At 39.2% G+C, this 19957-nt stretch overlaps 1 protein-coding gene across 1 annotated transcript; it reads right to left on the bottom strand.

Annotated features, from left to right (window-relative positions):
- Positions 1-1609: 1609 nt before the first annotated feature.
- On the bottom strand, positions 1610-19381 carry LOC128781096 (tripartite motif-containing protein 5). The gene is made up of 8 exons (XM_053925636.1): positions 19245-19381; positions 10375-10861; positions 9701-9796; positions 8842-9072; positions 5366-5388; positions 3825-3925; positions 3511-3537; positions 1610-3276 (listed from the first exon to the last, which is right to left on the bottom strand). Exons 2-8 carry the CDS (start codon positions 10795-10797, stop codon positions 2711-2713), a joined length of 1467 nt encoding a protein of 488 aa, XP_053781611.1. The 5' UTR covers positions 10798-10861; positions 19245-19381; the 3' UTR covers positions 1610-2710.
- Positions 19382-19957: the final 576 nt, after the last annotated feature.

Raw genomic sequence — 19957 nt, 5'->3', positions numbered from 1 at the left:
GACTTCCATACAGTTCAATTTTGTCAGTTCTGGTTGTTTTTTTGTTTCTAAATTTGTTGGCATCCTTCTTTTCCTTGTTTGAGGAGGCAAAGTGTATCCACCTATGCTTCCAGTTTGTGACTGGGTCATTTTTAGGCTATTGAGGTCCTCACTAAGTTCCTTGAGAATCCTTATAAACAGTGTTTTGAATTGTGTATCTGATAAATTGCTTACCTCCATTTTGTTTAGTTCTTTTTTTAGAATTTGATGTGTTCTTTTATTTGTCTCCTCATTTTGGCAGCCTCCCTGTGTTTATTTCTATGAATTAGGTAGAGCTTCTTTGACTCTGTGTCTTGGTAGAGTGGCTTAACGTAGTAGGCATCCTGTAGAGTCCAGTGGCATAGCCTCCCCTATCACTGAAGCTTAGTACTAGATGTGCACCCTTCATGTGAGCTGAGTACATGAGTACACCCTCCTCTTGTAGTTCAGACTTGGTTGCTGTTGGCAGATCAATGGGAGAGGTTTACCCAGGCCAGTCAGCTGTAATGACCTCTGACCACCAACCTCCACCCTCCATGGAGGATCAGCTATGCAGGGGGCAGGGTGGTTATGCTTCAACATGGACTGTAGGTATCCAGTGGGCTCGCTGGCTCTGGTGTTTTCCAGGTCATGCAGGCCAAGGTCAGGCCCCATCTGTGTTTTGCTTGGGGCACTCTGTAGGAGCTATAAAGCAATCTGAAATGCATGTTACTTGTGCTTGGAGTGGAGATTCCCAGGCAAAGCCAAGCTATGAATCTTAACTGGCTGCTGCTAGTGCTGGGCCTGGGCCTCACTGAAGCCAGCTGTTGCTTGTTTGATAGGATTTGGGAAGTTGAGAAGCATGAGCCAAGACCAGCCATTCCTATGGAAAAGCAGCATAGGTGGGCCCATAAATTGCATGGAGTAGAGTCTCAGGGGATCTCAAGGGTGGGTCAATGTTAACCAGGTTGATGGAGTCTCAGATATGGCACAAGCTTGCCCGCTCTGTTGGGGGGAAGGTTTAGAAAAGGGATAATGGCCTCCGCTCACCCTGATGCTAGACACTTCAGTTCCTCTCTTTATGCCACTGGTGCCTTTCAGGCTGCTACCCTGGTGCTGGAACTCAGAGGGAGTGAGTCTGAGTAGGTGAGTCTGTGTGTGGGTTCTTTAAGGGGAACTGCTTGGGACTCCAGAAGTTTCTTCCATGGACTCAATCCCCACTGGTTTTTGCAGCCAGAAGTTGTGGGGACTTACCTTCCTGGCACTGGAACCCATGGCTAGGGGCTTGGTGTGGGGCTGGGACTCCTCACTCCTGAGATATCCCTCCCAAATATTTATCCTCCACACATGCATGTGGGACCAGCCCATTCCACATCTGTGCCGCTCCCACCAGTCTAGATGGATGTCGTCTCTTTAATTTCATAGTTGTCAGACTTCCATTCAACTTGATTTCTTACAGTTTGAGTGATGGTTATCATATATTGTAGTTGTGATTTTGATGTGGTTGTGCAAAGAAGCAAGCCATGTCTGCCTACACAGGCATCTTGACTGGAAGTCTAAGTTATTTTACTTCTTAAAACAAAGCAAGGGTAATTGAAAGTAAACTAATACATAATCTTAAAAACATTTATTTCAGTCACAGTGACAGGCAAACAAAAAATGAATAGACAGCATACTTGATTACACCTTATGTGCTAAAAATGACAGAAGATATTGAAAACAGTCTTGTTTAATTCTTATAATTATACATCAGGTAAGTTTCATTACTATTTTACAAATGGGCAACTGAATCCTATAAAATTTAGATTTTTTGATTAAGACCCATATGTAGCAAAGCAGAATTATAATAAAATTATCTCTCTCTCTCTCTCAATCTCACACACACACTCATATATCACAGGCAGAGCAGCAATAATCTGGACAGCATCACAGAGGTATCTGGCATCGGAAACATGATACTTCAGTAAAAACCACCCTAGTGCCATGAAGGCACAAACCTGTTTCATGAGACACTGGCGCAGCTTATATTTTTCAGCCATTAGTAGAGAAAATGTTTATTGAGTTGAGTCACTTATGTTTTACACTTAATGACATTTTTCTTCTCACAATCATCCTAACTATATGGTGGAGTTTTTATACCAAAATTATTTTAAGAATGTACAATCAGCATTCAAGTATATTATTCAAAGTTACACTGTATGTATTTGGAGAGTATAGATTTGAACTCAAACAGACACTCTGAATACAAACCTTCCACTAAATACATATTATTTATGATACTGTCTCCCTCACTCCTTAATGAAGAAGAGACATCGTGGTTGAAGTGACACACCCAAGGACTCATTTTGTAGTGTATGATTTCTATACAAGATCTTCAAAAATATATAAATGTTGTTGAAAAGCTTTCCTTATTCTCAGTGGCACAGGAAGTGAGGTTGTAAAAAATGGTAGAGCTGTCACCTTACTGGCTCTTTTAAATGAGGCATTTGTCATTTTTCTTGGGATTAAACAAAATGGTTAAATGAGATTCTCTACTAAGGAAAATAAGATAATGGGAAAAATGTGAGATGAGGCACATTGTACACCCTATTAATGAACGAAGAATATGCAAATAGTAAAAAAGGGGGGACCAACAAGAAAAAGATGGTGAGAAGGGTGCAAATAAGCTTGGTGGGTAAGTGCACCCAAAAATGTGAGTTAAGGCATAAAAGGTTTAGGAGCTTGGAGAACACACTGTCATGGGGCCAGTACAATTCATAGGATTGAAATACGGATACATTTTCTGAGAAAAGGAACATGAAGAGAATTTATAGATGAGAAACCCATGGTTTGTGACATTCAAAAATGAGACAGTGCAAGCATCGTAGTCTAAGAAAACCCCAATACGATTAGGAGGAACAGTCAATTTGAGGGTTACTTTTGGGGGACGAAATAAGAAAGACTCCTCAAAAGCCTTATATTCAAATTGGCTATTTAACGCTATAACCCAGTAGCTATATTTAGGTTTATAATTTTTACCTTTTCTAACAAAAGGTATATCCCACTCAGGCCATGTTTCACCACATACCCCCAAGACCCAGGCATGTTTCTGTGACACATCTACTTCCCAGTAATGTTTCCCTGATGTGATAACCGGTGAGCCAAGTACAGCAGAAGTGGCACAGTTTTCTTTCTGATGAGTATGTTTTGCATTGCAATCTAACACACATCTCACTTCTCTCCGATTAGAAGAAATGACAACATTTGATTTTTTCCTGAGAGGATCCAGGGTCATGTAAACTGTGGAAAAATTACAGGATAGGGTGAGAGATATAATGTACCTTCATTTGTGCTATTGTAGAGGGATCTTGAGAATAACATGAGTTGGAACTCGGGTTAATTGAGTTCTATTCTTGGAAAGAGGAATGACACTGCAGAAATATAATATGTATCTGTGTCTTAATACCAGAGGCCTAGTACAAATAGTAAAATTCTGAAAGAAGGTGAGGACAGGGTGGCTTCACTGATACTTACCCCAATAGCGTCTCATATCTATTAGCCCTGAAATTATAAAAATCCATAATATTAAATATAAGCAATGGAGTCAGCATTAAAATCTACCTCCTCTCCAGATCAGGGTAAAGACTAAGGTCTATGAGAGGTAATATACAGAATGAGAGGTGAACAAGACAGCTGGTCAGTCCCCATTAGCTATGACTATCATCAGCACATGATATCCATCCTCCATTGTCACCTCTATTCACACCTAGAAACTGAACCCTCCTCCCTCTTTCACTCCCACCATCACCAGACCCCCACAGCCACCCACCAGCTCTGGCATTCCTCACCATTAAACACTTGTAGCATCTCACTCAGGTCAGGAACTTGGAACGCTCTCCTTTGATCCTTGGAGATAGTTTTTGGCTTCTTCAGAGTGAAGGTCTTACTCCTAGAGATGACAAAAAAATATCCCCAGACCTCTGACTTTTTGTTTTTCCCAAACTACTGATTTCTGTCTATTCACCCCATTAAGCATTTAAGGCCCCTTCCACAGAGACCCTGAGAAAGGAGAGAGGAGATTCCTGACTTTGGAGTCAAAGGAATGTGCTCATGTCCAACTTTATTACACTCTGTAATCTTAGGAAGGTCTTGACCTCACAGAAGTACAGTTTAGTCCTTCCAAAATGATAATTAACCTATACCCTTCTACCTCCTGGAATCATGTAACATTATATATAATGAAATTTTTAAAAAGATTTTATTTATTTACTTCTTAGAGAGGGGGGGAAGGAGGGAGAAAGAGGAGAGAAAGATCAATGTGCGAAAAATACATCAATTAGTTGCCTCTCACATGGCTCCACATAGGGAACCTGGTCCGCAACCCAGGCATGTGCCCTGACTGGGAATCAAATCTGCAACCTTTTGGTCTGCAGGCCAGCACTCATCCACTGAGCCATACCATCCAGGGCTATATATAATGAATTTTTAAAAAATTGGTTCCTTAAAACAAGTTAACGTCAGAAAAAGTCGCTATGGAAGTGGAAGGATATTACATGAAAATGAAGTTGCAGAACCTGGATCCTGATTGTGTGAGATGTATCAGGTGTGAAAAATCTGTCTGGAGAGGACCAAGACCTTTAAGGTTTGTTTCCCAGTTGGGAAACCCTCAGAATAACATCTGAGATTTCAGGTTCTCTGAAAAAAATTGTAACAACTGGGAATTGTAACAATTGGAAATGAAGACATTATGATTATTAGACTAATATTGGTCTGAATTTCACTTCTTTTAAGAGCTTGATACAGCAGAGTATGTGTGCAAATTTAGACAAAAAGATGCAGCCCTTTCATTCTGACTTCAGAAGTTCATGGTCAAGAGGGATCAATTGTTTGCACCAGAGTCAAAATATTCTTTGTGACTCAAGATTGGTTTTGGAAAATAAAGAGAACCGTATAGAAGGACTAAGTCTCTCCTATTCCCCGGGCAGATATTTAGGTATAAAAGAGTTATCACCAATTCTGGGTGGTTGGCAGGTAAAGAAGACACAACACTACCCACAATAGATCAAGCAGCTGTAAAGTACTCAGTTAAATACAGACACGCTGTGGGAATACAATTTATAAAATCACATGGGTCTGATACTGCAATATCTTATCCCTAACTGCTTCTGACCCAAACACTGAAACCTTCCCCCACTAAATTCCCTACCATAGAAAATCTGGTCCATCCTCAACAGTTAGAAAACACATAAACCATGATATGAGAACAGAACGTTAAGATAAAACTACACACAAATTTGCCTGCCTTTAGCAATATTTTATTCTAATTAACCACCAGTTAACTTTAAGGGCTCTAAACCTCTTTTCACCACCTCTAGTCTCTAAAACATACCTTTCCATGATGCCATTCACATCCTAGGGGAAAAAGAGAAAACATGAATCAAGAAGTAATAAGCCTTCTCCACTTACAAAGCTTCATCTCATCCCTACCATCCTCCAGTATGGTGGGAATAAAGATGGTCCCAATGTGAGAGCCAAAAAGAAAAGACAAGACACATGTCAATTAATACAGAAGATTCATGTGAAGTTGTCAGGTTTCCTATAATATAGGAAGAACTTTGATGCTTCTGGAAGCACAGCATAAACTTCCAGCACCTGAAGATAAGATATATTGAGGAGGAAAATATGAGGCCCTTGGTATTTTCTCCATATTCATAGGGTACTAGTGAGAAGATTTGAATAATTCATGGTTTGTTTATTCAACATAAATGTAAAGTAACATACTACTACTTGTCAAGCATTAGGCCTTAATTGGGAGAATCAAAGATGACTAGTTGTAGTATTCCTCAAGAAGTTTACATGACTTCTGCTGAGGGTACAAACAAATGCATTAATGTAGGCTTTTCTCAAGTCTCTGCTCATTTTATACACTATCTAGAATTGGGCCACATCCACTCCCTAAATTCAAAATGTGCAATTGATTTCAAAGTTTTATTTTTTATTCAATTTTTCTCTAAATGCAGTTTAGTATATTCCCTAGTAAAGAAGTCACAAGAACCAGTAACTACGGATGCCTCAGGTAACTTACTCTTTACCAACCAAATCATCTCCTCCCTTATACCCCTTTGTCCATAATACCAATATGCACTCAATCACTGTCTTAAAGACTATAATATTTACCTGCATTTCAGTCTCAGCTGAGCCAGTTTAGCACACATCATAATAGTTTTTAGTCATCAGAACTTCTTTATCATCACAGATTTATTTTTTGACTACATATGTACCATATATTTGGTCTCCTCTATCTGAGACTAAATTCTTCTATAACAGCAAATACTAGGCAAACTTCTGGGTTTATGCACACACACACAAATTGCTTTGCTCTCTGTATTAGGGCTTTGTTGCTGTATATGACAAAAAAATAAAAAAACCCCAGTAAAAAGCAGCCTTGGCTGGCGAGGCTCAGTAGATTGAGTGCCAGCCTGGGAAACAAAGGGTTGCCGGTTCGATAACCAGTCTAGGGCACATGCCTGGGTTGAAGGCCAGGTCCCCAGTAGGGGGCATGCAAGAAGCAACCACACATTGATGTTTCTCTCCCTCTCTTTCTCTCTCCCTTCCCTTCTCTAAAAGTAAATAAATAAAGTCTTTTAAAAAACAATTCAAAGTAGATGAACTAGGAAAAAGAATTTGTAGAACAGTTGTAACTTTAATCAAAACTTAATTTTGAAGCTCAAACATTGTCTTCAGGATCTGGTGTGTATCATTCTTCAAATTCTATTTATGCCCTCTATATTGACTTTATCTTCAGTTCATGAAGAAAACATGAATCTCACTCTCTCTTTTTTGTTTTGAATTCATATGTCTTCTCAGTTGCATCAAATAATTCTGAGGCCCAAGTGACATTGGCCTGCAATGATTAATGTGCCCATATTAAAGCATCACTGTGTTGTTGCTGTAATATAGGAAGCAATATTGGAAGCAAGTATCCATATTTTACTGAAATTAATTTAGTATTATACTGAAGAGTATGGTGATACAATAGGATGCTTATTATAATTAGAAAAGCAACCACCACAAAAATAGAAAATAGTAAATCTTAAAATTCTATACTAGAAATATCTGTTTAACTAGAAAGAAGCTAGTCAATAAGAAAGAACCATGAAAATTTCAGGTGACAAATAGAAGCAAGTAACACAATCTAAATTAAATAGAGCTACATTGACAATTGCATTAAATGTTATTGTGCTAATCCACCAATTAAAAGGCAGAGATTGTTAGAATACATAAAAAGCAATTTCAATTACTGCTGTCTGCAAGAGACATGTTTTGGTTCAAAGACACAAATCTGAGTCTTCACTAAAAACATTTAAAATTAAAAGGTTGTAAAAATATAAAAATAAAGAAATTATCAAGAATGTAGATGCAATGTCCAACAGTATGAACCAGGTTTACCTGACTGTCATCTACACACCCTGTCACCCAGTGAATGCACAACACACTTTTTAAATCAAATTCATGTAATAATTTTGGACATGCAGTATTTTAGGCAATAAAGCAAGTGTCAATATATATAATAGATTTAAATACTAAACTATGTTTTCTGATTAGAAAGAAATTAAATATAAAATACACAGCAGAAGAAACCGTAAAAAATCACCAAGTGTTTGTAAATTTAAAAAGAGAGTTTCAAATATCCCAGGGGTTTACAAAGAAATCACAAATGAAATCTGAAAATAAGCTAAATTCAATAAAAATAAGAAGTCAGTAATCCAAAAGTGTGGGAAAGTTTAAAATGCATTTACATGATTAAAAACTATAACGTAAAAGATTCTGTCGTAGCAGCATTCTAAACTTCCACATTAAGAAACTAGAAAGAGAACAGCAAATTAAACACAATAAGCACACATGCACACAACATACAAGCACACACAAATACTTGTCCTATACACATGTACACACACAAGGAAACTATGTAAGAGAAAATCGATATAAAAAGGTTAAAAAATAGATAATAAAACAATATCATTTATTCTTCTAAAACATCAATAAATTTAAACACACATAAATTACCTGACAAAAATAAGAGAAAATCACCGAAATCAAGAATAAAAGAGGGGAAATTACTGTGAGTACTGTAGAAATAAAAGAAATTCTAAGAGATTATAATGACTAACTTCATGTTTACAAGTGTGGCAACTTAGAATGGACACATTTCTACAAAGATGTACATTGTAAAAAAATACTGACTGGAAAGAAGAAAGAAAGAGAGAGAAAGAGAGGGAGGGAGGGAGGGAGGAAGGAAGGAAAGAAAGAAGGAAGGAAGGAAAGAAGGGAAGAAGGAAGGAAGAAAACCTAATACAAGTTAAAAAAAATCTGAAACATTTCTAAAAAGAAAGGCCTAGAATGAAAAGGTTTCAATGGTGAATCTACTGAATAATTAAAGAATAAATAATACAAAATTTTCATAATTATTTAATCAGAAGGATACAGAAAGAGGAGGAAAATCTCAATTCATTCTATGAAAAAAATAAAAACTCTTAGATCATAAAGAGGTATCTGAAAACTGTTCTAGGCTAGATCACAGATGCAGGAGTATACAGAATATAATTAGAAACAATGGATCTTTTCTCCATAGTCAAATTTTTTACTGCAATTGATACATTAATAACAATGAGATTTTCCCTTGTTATTCATGTAAACAATTATTCCTATAACCTCTGAAAAAGGTTATAGGAAAAGGTTACTGCAAGAACATGGAAACATCAGTGTCACCACCAGGAACAGCACAGCCAACACAGCAGACAGAACAGGAAGTTTAGTCTTCATTTTCATCAAGTTCAGGTGCTGGGGCTTCTTCCCAAGTCTTACCTGCAGCATCTTCCTCGTTGACCCCTGCAACCGATGCTCCAGCTCTGAGATGAGTTCTGTCAACAACTGGCTTTGCTCAACCAGCTCACTCTCAGCCTGTTCCAAGTGACGAAGAACATATTCCTCCTCCTCCTCCAGCTTTTGCAGCTCCTTCTGTTCCTCACAGTATAGGAGACCTTGCAGTTTTTTAAAACAATCCAGGACACTATGGCTCTCCTTTTGTATTTGATTCTTCAGGAATGAGAAAGACAGAGAGGGACTCAGGCAATTAGGCAGAGACTGGGATCCAGAAAAAGAAATATTTGATTAGGAAGTTCTCACAGGGAAGGGAGATGGAAGCAGGAGAGCAATGCTTGGGGAGGCTGATTTTTCCTATTACTTTTTCTTCATCACATTTTAAAATAATGGCCTCGAGTCTACATTAGTCAGGTCAACTCTCTGCCAAAATAGGACACCTGGATGTGGCTCACCTTTTACACAATTGCCCAGGATGGTCGTGCCTCCTGCATTACTCCTGACCCCTATCCCCACCCTCAGCCAAACTTTCAGTACCATGAGACATTGGAAATTGTCTTGCCTTGGAAAAGTTCAAAGCTTAAAATAATGACAAAAATGACCACAGAATTCCCAAGCCATCCTAACCAGAGAGTCTCTCTATGAGAATCACTAACCTGAAAATATCTGTGTTAATTTGTGACAGGTTCATTTTCAGCCCTGCCCCTGTCAGGATAAAGAATGGCTAATCAGTGACTGGACAAATCAATAATCAGAGGCAAGGAGGAAGGGAGTTCCTTATGACTATGACCTAAGGTCCAGCCCAGATTCTTGTGTAACTCCCTCAGGAAGAATCTCCCCATACCTTCCAGGAAGTTCTCTCTACTGTGATGTCACCTTTCAACTTCTCAGCTTTCTGCTGTTCTGCCCTCAGCCTGTCCAGAGCTTCCTGGAGCTTCTCCTGTAAGGGAGCAATTATAAAGAGTCAAGCCTTGGGCTTTCTCAGCATCAGAATAGAGGACAAGTGTGGAAGAAATCAGGCCAGTCTCTGAAGAGACTAGAGTTCACAGAAACTGAAACAGCAATTACAATCCGTGACTTGAAAGAAACCTGATGTGGTGAATGTGTTCTTTAAGATTCAGGTGATAAAGACACCATTCCCAGATCAGGAGAAGACTGATTCTCTTTGTCCTAGAAGACGAAACCTGACCCTATAGTAAGGAAGGAACTTAGGTCTCCATCCACCCAGCTGCCCACTTACCCCTCCTGTCCAAAGGGTCAAAGACAGCTGTGCTTAGACACCAACCTTCCATGAATTAGCACAAGTTATAAAAATATCTACTTCTTGTTTTGAGTCTGCTAATCATTTTGAAATTCTCTGAAATGCACTGAAATGTCATTCAATCCTTAAAAGATGAGCATAAGAATAAGAGATCACTGGTTTCAAGCCTATGGTGGCAAGGTACTTAGAGGCAAATGCAAAGTAGAGATTTCCCATCAGGTATTATTTTCTGTCCTGTGTTTCCTCCATCCTGTTACCTGGTACTCGGGGGCAACCTCCTCCATGAGGAATGTATGGTGACCACGGTGCTCTTGAGACCTCTCGCAAAGCCAGCAAATGAAATTCCCATCCTCCTTACAGAAGAGCAGGAGTTTCTCTCCATGGCGCTCACAGAGATCTCTCTGTTGCTCTTCCTCTGGGTTCAACTTGACCTCCTTAAGCTTCTCCACTATGTTGGCCACATGCCAATTAGGCCGCAGGTTCCCGGGCTGGTAACTGATTCGGCACACAGGGCAGCTGCTCTCTCCTTCTTGGCTTATCGTAGTTTCTTTGTTGTTTGCAGTGATGCAGGCTTGGCAGAAGGTGTGCCTACAGTCCAGGCTCAGGGGTTCTGTCAGGAGCTCCAGGCAGATGGGGCAGGTCACCTCCTCCTTTATGTTCACCAGGATTCCGGAAGCCATTACAGCTGCTTTCTTGCTCTTTCTTGTCCTGAAGGCCAATGTTCTCTTGCTAACAGATCCAGGCCTGATGGGAAAGGTTAAATGGGGGCAGAATAAGAAAGGTAGTAATAAATGATGTTAATTGCTTAGAAATCAAAGTGGGCAGAAACCAAAATTGAAGGAAAAAAAAAAATAGAAACAAGGAAACAAGTTTGGAAACCTGGTATAAAGGTTTAACATAATAATTTCAAACATTTTATTTCTGGTTCATATTAAATGACAAATTCCAACCTTATATATGAAATTGTTGTTATTTTTAATTACTTTTACTGAGTGAAACAATGACCTAAGGCCTTTTCTCTCAAGATCCTTTTGTGACCTACCATCTCCCCTGCTACTGCTTTCCTACGCCAGACACACCCTCAATGACAAAAGCACCAAACCACTTCTGCATCTGGGCTTCTACACCAGCTCTTCTCTGAGCATGCAGCGCTGGTATCAGTAGGACTCACTCTCCTCCTGACATGTTTGTTTTTCAGAAAGGCCTTCTTTGATTTGCTTATTTACAGTCTGACCATTGTCATCACTTGTTGCACATTTACAACTTCTCATATTATCGTGACAGAATATGTGATAATGTGTTTGCATATGTGACAAGAGTAAACTCTTTATCACATGTGTACATAGAAATAGTAAGTGAATTACAAAAATCATTCATCTTCAATATACACTGTTGAAATGAACCTAATAATTTGTAGGCCCCCTTCAGTGATCTGTTCCTACTCCACTGAGTCTATTAATGACAAATTGAGGTAATATCATTGACCCAATTAATACCCAAAATAATGGGGGAAGGGTTGCTGGTGAAGGGATACAGATCAGCTGGGAGGTTTTTAGGAGTCCTGTATTTATAAAGAATGAATATTGAGCTTGGCCTGGAAATAAGCCAAGGACATTGTTAGGGGACAAAAAATATGTATGTATATGGATGGTGAGAAAAGAGATGGTATAAACATACTCATAGGATCACACCACTCACATACATAAAAATATGGAAACACAGATGAAATTAATGTCAGTCTTGAGAAAAGTCTCACAAATTTAGGAAACATCATTCAACTAACTATCATTGACAATGAATTATATGCTAACAACTGGAGTTATAACCATAAACACAAAGATGAGTCTAAACAGATGCTTATACCACTAGGACCTTGATATTCACCTGGAAAGAACAGTAAATTAAATAATTAGCCATATAAATGCAAATGAGCTGATGTTAAATCTAGAGAGATGTGCATTTGTTAGGAAATCCAGTAATGGGAAAAGATAAAGGATTATCCAACAATTCCAACTTGAAAATACAAGGGTTGAATTGACCACTTGAGAAGATAAAACTGAGGAAGAGAAAAAAATGTGTTAGGTATAGGGAATGATCTGTTTGTAGAAGAGATATATCTCCTCATCTGAGTTTGGAAATGGCAGGGTAGCAGGTGTGCAGAAAATTGCCAGGCCTTTGATATCATACGAGCCTGTTAGTGACCATGATATATGGCATTTCCCCAATATGTAACATTTAGGGACTCATTTCAAGGAGCAAAAAAAAAAAAATTATCCATATTTTCCCACCAGAGAACACAAGGGACATAATTAGCTCTGATCTTTGTAGGCTGTAAAATGTTAGTGGGAGTAGCTGAAAGAAGGGTTCTCTGGATAATTACCTCATGGGGTGATTTGATCAAAAATTCCTAATTGGACAAGTCACCACCCAGGCATATAACTTCTTTACTCAAAGGATTATCTTTGCCTTAAGCAAGCCCTGTCCACTGTGTTTGTGCATTTAGGTTTAGCACACTTTTGAAATGATCCATTTTCAGACCTCTCAAAAGAGTGATTACCCTCAAAAGAGCACATAATCTTTACTATCCTGTAATCCAATTTCTGCCTTCTTTCTCACTTTCATGTAATCTTTCTTACTATCCCTCTTCATTCCAAATGCATAAAAGAAACTGCGAACTGCTTTTCTAAGAAGCATTTTCAAAGTCTATTGAGATCTTGCTTCCAGGTGCATCCTCTGTTTGGCTGAAATAAATTTTTATAAAAATTCTCTACAAGTTTTAACATTTATACTTTGACAGTAGAATTTGGAAGATGAGTAGGATGTATGCACCATTGCCCAGGGGAGAGATGATGATAGCTTCTAGGACAAGGAGATAGAAAAAAAAATGGAGAGCAGGAGATGAGAATGAGACATACCATGAGGTAAAAGGACAGGAAGGGAGTTAGATATATGGGAACAAAGGGTGAACATCAGGTCTGATCTCATATAAGGTGTATGTGTAAGGTGTAAGGTGTAAGGTGTATTATATACAACTGCATTTTATTTAGGCTCTTAGAAGTTGTGCTCACAGGCTTTTACAAGATAATCAGTCCTTTGTAATTATTAGGCTTACATAAACAAGGGTTGTTTGGTTAGCAGCAAAAACAGCACCAGTTGTTAACCAGGGGAGTCAATTGGGACCTTGGTTCAGCAAACTTGGTACTTGGGTTCTGGAAAAGAATTCAGAATGAAGACCCAAATTATAAGGACAAGTTTGTTTAGAAAATCACAGAGGTAGAAGAAGTGATCCATAGAATGGGGCTCAGAAAACAAGTTACAGAAGCAAAAGTAGGGCCCTTGGAGCTTAGTGGGGAGAGAAAGAGAGAGAAAGAGAGAGAGAGAGAGAGAAAGAGAATGTGCCTTCCACAGTGAAAGAAGGGAAAAGAACAAAAGGTTCAGGCAGTCTGGGGGGGTGGGGAGAGAGAGCTCTAGAAAACAAGGGGGTGAGGAAATCTTCAGTCTTGCTCCATAGAGAGTGAGCCTCACTGGATCCTCAGTTCCGAAAACATGTATGTAAGGTTTTTTTCTGAATTCTCAGGGGAGGATCTCAACAGAATATTTACCATCTTTCCCAGTGTGTCTCCTCACTGTCATGTTTTCCACATATGGGTCAGCACTAGAGGAGGGGGGTCATTAGTCATTGCAGCTGGTCCAGATGTCAGCTATGGCATCACTCCACCTGTACTTGCTGCCAATCTGGAGCTGAAACATGCCTGAGGCCTAGATGTCATTTCTAGGAGTTAGAGAGTGGTTGTGCAAGAGATAGCAGTTTTGCCCTTGCTAGGCAGCCTGGGCTCTCCACCCTTGTGACCCTCGGCACCTTGTCCATCATTCCTACTCTGCTCATACCTATCTAACCACCTACTACTGTTTCACACATATCTACTTAGTCTGGTTTCTTTTTAAAAAATGAGGTGACAGGAGTAAAGTACCTCCTGTATCTGTAAAAGATATCACTGAGAGCACAACTGAAGAACCATGCCAGTGGGCACTGTCTCCTATCCCCAGAGTCTGTCTATCCTCAGCAAGGTGGAGTCTAAAAGGCAAACCAAAATTAATTTTAGAGGGTAATAAAGAATAAAAAGCATGTATTTAAGGAAAAGGAGCTGCAGCCTGAAGACACAGATTCAGGTAGCAATGTTAATTGTGTTTCCCTCCACAAAGGGGAGGACAAAATTTATAAGACCGAGTTCCACCCAGAATTCTATCTAGGTCTGTTTTAAGTAAATGAGATACCTAAATAGTGGGGTTTGGTATGGGGTTCTTCCCTGTACACAGAACAGGTAAGAAGCCCCCTGTCAGCAAATAACTTTATCATGGTCCAGTTAGGTTACATTACATATCCCCTTCTATTTTTTCACCCTCTCAGCCTAACTTCCCCGCAACACACTCTCACCACCTTTATGATTCTTAATCACTTAGGACAGGTTTCATCATTTCCTTGAACACTCTACTCAAAATCATCTTCCCACACTGAGACCTAATCTGAAATCTATTTAAAATTGCAAAGATTTTTTACCAGTGTTTTATGAATACCTTCCCTGTATTAACCCTTTTTATTATTGTTGTTATTTCTTTGTTTTACATTTATAACAGAGTAATTTTTATTCTGTTTTATAAAACCCTTCTCTTTCTGCATGTTTACTTTCTCTTTCATGTCTGGATATATAATTATATAATTTTTGTAGGTACTTAATAGTTATTGTAGGTTCGATAGAAGTTAATACAGTTTATACCACAGGTATATGCACTCGTTCTTGTGATTTTACTAAAATATGTTCAACATTTGTAAAAATTTATTTTTTCCTGTATTTGGGACTTCTGATAACCCCTGAGGAGCCAATTAATGTAGATCAGATATGGACATGGTGCATGTATAAGGCACAGACTCCCGACCTCTGAACTGAGGAGAAAAGGAAAATACGCATCAAAACATGTGTAAAAGAGATATCAAGGTACAAAATGATCAAAGGTGAAATTAACATGGAGTTCTTTTGACTTTTAGTCAAGATGGCAGTGTAGGTACACATGGTGCTCGCATCTCCCACAGTGGCATAAAATTAAAACTAAACTACAGAACTACCATCATTCGGAATTGCCTGAAATCTAGGTGAACAGAAGTTCAACAACTAGGACTATAAAGAAGCAGCCACACGGAGACTGGTAGGAGGGGTGGAGATGCAGAATGGGCTGGTCCCACACCCACATGTGGCAGATAAAAATTGCCAGGAACTCTCAGCTTCAGAGGTCCCTTCTGAGGAACTGGGGGTCCTAGCCCCACACCAGAACTTTCAGCCCAGGGTTCTAGTAGCAGGAAGAGAACTACCCATAACTTCTGGTTGTGAACAGCAGAGGAGATATTGGCTGATTGAGATGGAGGTTCCTGGAGTCCCAGGTTTCCACTTTTAAAAGGGCCCATGCACAAACTTATCTGAATTCACTACCTCTGAGGGCCAGCATGGGGGCAGCAGCTCCAAAGGCGCCAGGGACATACAAGGAGGAAATGAATTGTCTTTCTTTCAGGATGAGGGGAGAAGGAGCAGGTTTCGCCCAAACAGAAGTGCTGGCAGAAGCTGCTGTTACTTTGCTGTGCCTTCATCTGACATAGCTGGCAGATGGGTACCATATCTGAGTATCCATAAATGTGGCTAACACTGTTCACCCAGCCCTGGTGATTCCCTGAAACCCCACCCAAAACAACTTTTGGCCCCACCCAACCTGATCCCGAGGCATTTCCATAGAAACAATCTGTATGGAAGCAACAATCTGTTGCTCCAATGAGCAACATCTGACTTCTGTGTACCCTGTACCACTTGAAAAGATGACACAGTCCTGGGAAAAGCATCACCTAGCCTTGGTTCACAGTTTGGACTCTCTCAGGTATCTCCAGTCCAGCACAAGTAGCAGTCATCTGCAGATCTCTTTGTAGCTCATGCCAGGTGGCCCACTGCAGGGCACAGGTGGCAGCTGGTCTTGGCCAGTACCTGCCAGGAGGCCCCAGAAACAGTATACCCAGTGGACAGCTTCAGACCATGCTGAAGCACCACCCAACCACCTCCACAAGCAACACATTCAAGGATGCACTCGGTGGGTACCTGAGCCCTGCTGAAAAATGTCCTGGTAATGGGGTGTCCCCAGCACAGAAAATTCGTCACAGTAGTCACAGCCAGTCCTTCCATCCTATGAGCCTGGGAGTAATCCCTCCCATTCATGTTTCAACATCGTTAGAACTCAACTACAACAGGAGGAAGCCCACAACTCACATGAAGGGTGCAGCCGGAGTGCTCAGCTCAGGTGACAGAGGAGGCTAAGCCACTGGGCGCTATGGGACTCCTACTCTATGAGGCCACTCTACCAAGCTGGAGAGACATAGCAGCTCTGCCTCATACATAGGAACACACACATGGAGGCAGTTATAATGAGGAGACAAGAAAACATCACAGATGAAAGAACAGAACAAAACTCCAGAAAAAGAGCTAAACAAAATGGAGACAAAGAATCTACTACATGCAGAGTTCAAAACACTGGTTATAAGGTTGCTCAGTGAGGTTAGGTGAAGAATAGATGATCTCAATGAGAACTTAAAACAAAAAGATAGGACACACAAAAAGAAAACAAAAAAAGATAGAGTGAGAAATGAAGAATACACTAAATAAAATAAGGAATACATTAAAGGAAATCAATAGTAGAGTAGATGAAGCAGAGGATAAAATCAGTGATTTGGAAGTTTAAAAAAAGCAGAAAACACCCAATCAAAATAGCAAAAAGAAAAAAAATCCAAAAAAATGAGGATAATGCAATATAAGGAGTCTCTGGGACAACTTGAAGCATAACAACATTTGTATAATTGGAGAGCCAGAAAAGAAGAGAGAACAAAATTGAAAACCTATTTGAAAAAATGATGACTGAAAACTTTCCTAACCTGGTAAAGAAACTAGATGTACAAGTCTGGGAGCGCAGAGAGTCCCAACCAAGATGGACCCAAACAGGCCCACACCAAGACACATCATAATTAAAATACCAAATGTTAAAGACAAATAGAGAATCTTAAAGGAGCAACAGAAATGCAGTTAGTTAACTACAGGGGTGCTCCCATAAGACTGCCAGCTGATTTCTCAATAGAAACTTTGCAGGCCAGAAGAGATTAGCCTGGAATATTCGTGCTGATGAAAAGCAAAAACCTACATCCATTCTTACTCAACCCAGCAAAAATTATCATTTAGAATTAAAGATGAGGTAAAGAGCTTCCCAGAAAAAAAAAAAAGCTAAGGAAGTTCATTGCCACCCAATCAGCATTACAAGTGAAAAAATTGCCTCCTTTAAGGAGAAGAATAAAAAGAGAAAAAATTAGGAATAGTAAAATGGTAATACATATCTATCAATAATTACTTTGAATACAAATGGATTAAATGCTCCAATCAAAAGATATACGGTGACTGACCCTTACATATACTATTTTCAAGGGACTCACTTCAGCTCAAAAGACATACAGACTGAAAGGAAAATAAAAACAAACAAAAAGCTGTGGTAGCAATACTTCTACCAGACAAAATAGACTTAAATATAAAGGCTATAAGAACTGACAAAGAAGGATCCGATAATTCCACTTCTGTGTATTTATTTGAAGAAACCCAAAACACTAAATCCAAAAGACATATAATGTATAAGTCTATTGCAGAATTATTTATAATAGCTGAGATATGGAAGCTAACAAAGCGTCCATCAAAAGATGAATGGATAAAGATGTGGTGCATATATACAATGAAATATGATTCAGCCATAAAAAAGTGAAATCTTTCCTTTTGCAACAATATGGATGGACCTACAGGGTATTTTACTGAGTGAAATAAGTCAGACAAATAAAGACAAATGCCAAATGATTTCACTTGTATGTGGAATCTAAAAAGACAGAATAAATGAACAAGAAGAACAGCAACAGACTCAGAGATACAGAGAACATGTCCATGGTTGCCAGATTGGAGGGGGGATGATGGGAAAATAAGGTGAAGGGATTTAGAAGTACAAACTGGTAGTTACAGAATAGTCAAGGGGATATAAAGTACAGCATACAGAATATAGTCAATAATTGTATTAACTATATATGGAGTCAGATGGGTACTAGAAGTATCAGAGTGATCTCTTTTTTAAGGTTATATAAATGTGTAATCATGAGATTGTACCTTTGAAACTAAATATCAACTCTAAAAATTTTTAAAAATATTCTAAGAAAAAGAATGGAGGGGTTTTTTTTTCTCCCCAGAAAAATAACTAAATCCATACCTTAGCTTACTGTAAGGGAAAATTGAGTTAGGTGTTGAAGTAAAAAACAATGGAATGGTACATCTAGATGATGAAGAAAAATATCAAAATCAGAAAAGAGCACCAGAAGGTGATGGGGTGTATTGTGGTAAGAGAAAGCCATGGCACTCAGGGGAGAACAAAGGCACTGTGCCTGGTCCCCAAAGACACCAGCAACCACATGAGAGCTACAGAAATGGGCAGCAACCTGATCATCCAGGCTCTCTCATCAGACTTGCCAAAGGGCTGGCCTTTGTCAGAAAGATTGTGCACAGCTTCCCAAAAGTTGTAACCAGGACAAGAGTACAACCATAGCAACTAAAGGTGATTCCTGGTAAGTCCCTAACACCCTGTCTCTCACACATGCATTCAGATAAGGGCTCTCATTTCAGCTGGCCTTACCAAGAGCTTTTGCTTTATGATGAGGGAAAACAAGGCTCCATCTCACAGACATCACTGGAGAAAAAAAAGAAGGGATTATCTGGCTGGGAGGAAAAAGAGCATTCTGTTTCACATTGACAAGGTAGAAAATCAAAACTACAGAACGGGAAGAAGATGAGGATAACACAGCCTGGAGAAATAATGATCTCCCCAAGAAACAAATAAATATCTGCTCTTTTAAATCTCACTTCTTTAAAAGTCACTCTTCCCCAGACTCAGTGTTCCTCTTCTGCCACTTCAGCAAAAACACACAAAAGCAGAGAAGCTCAGAACCACAATTATAGACACCAAATACATTCAATCTGTTCCCTCAAAGCCTCCTTTTCTCCTCAGAAACTGGCCCACTTACCTTCAGAAGAAGCAGAGGAGTCTAAACTCAGTGGAGAAGATCAGGTGTAGGACTGGTTGAGATTCACTCACCAAGCCAGAGTTCAGCTCTCAATGGAGGAGCTCTCCACAGGGAAAGGAAGAGAAATGAAAGTTAACTTCATAGGAGTGGTAACAAAACAAAAAAAGCAGAACAGAAACTTAAGAACAATGCCACCTAATGGTGCACTTGGGAAGTTAATGCCTCAGTATGTTCTAGCACCTACACCAGCTGGGCACTCAATCACTGTGTTTTATTCCTTTGAAATTATTCTAGCTAGAGTATTTGAATAATAAGAATGTGAATTCTCATGATACATTCAACAGCTTGCCTGAATACTCAGAATTTTAATTCAATTCTATAACTGTTAGTTAAGCTTATCTTATGTTCATGTCCTAAACTACTTACTAAGAATAATCATGATCCAGCAAACCTGGGTACCTGCCCTTTATAATGCAGAGTGTGATCGGTGTTACAGCTCTGTTACTTTGAGCTGAATGGTAGCAGCTGTCATTGTGAAATGTAAAAATGACATTTTAGAAAATATTCTTTTTTCTAATTAGAAGCTATAAAGAGCTGCTATTTAGAAAAATTCTGAGCCTATTTAAAAAATGTTTCCACAACACAATTGAATATTTTTATTTTTCATTGATTGATTTTAGCGAGAGAGAAAGAGGGAGAGAGAAGAGAGAGAG

This window comes from Desmodus rotundus, chromosome 5 (genome assembly GCF_022682495.2).
Source record: "Desmodus rotundus isolate HL8 chromosome 5, HLdesRot8A.1, whole genome shotgun sequence".
Lineage (NCBI taxonomy): Eukaryota > Metazoa > Chordata > Mammalia > Chiroptera > Phyllostomidae > Desmodus > Desmodus rotundus.
Note: the sequence above shows the minus strand (reverse complement) of the source record. Positions and strands in the feature narration are given on the sequence as shown.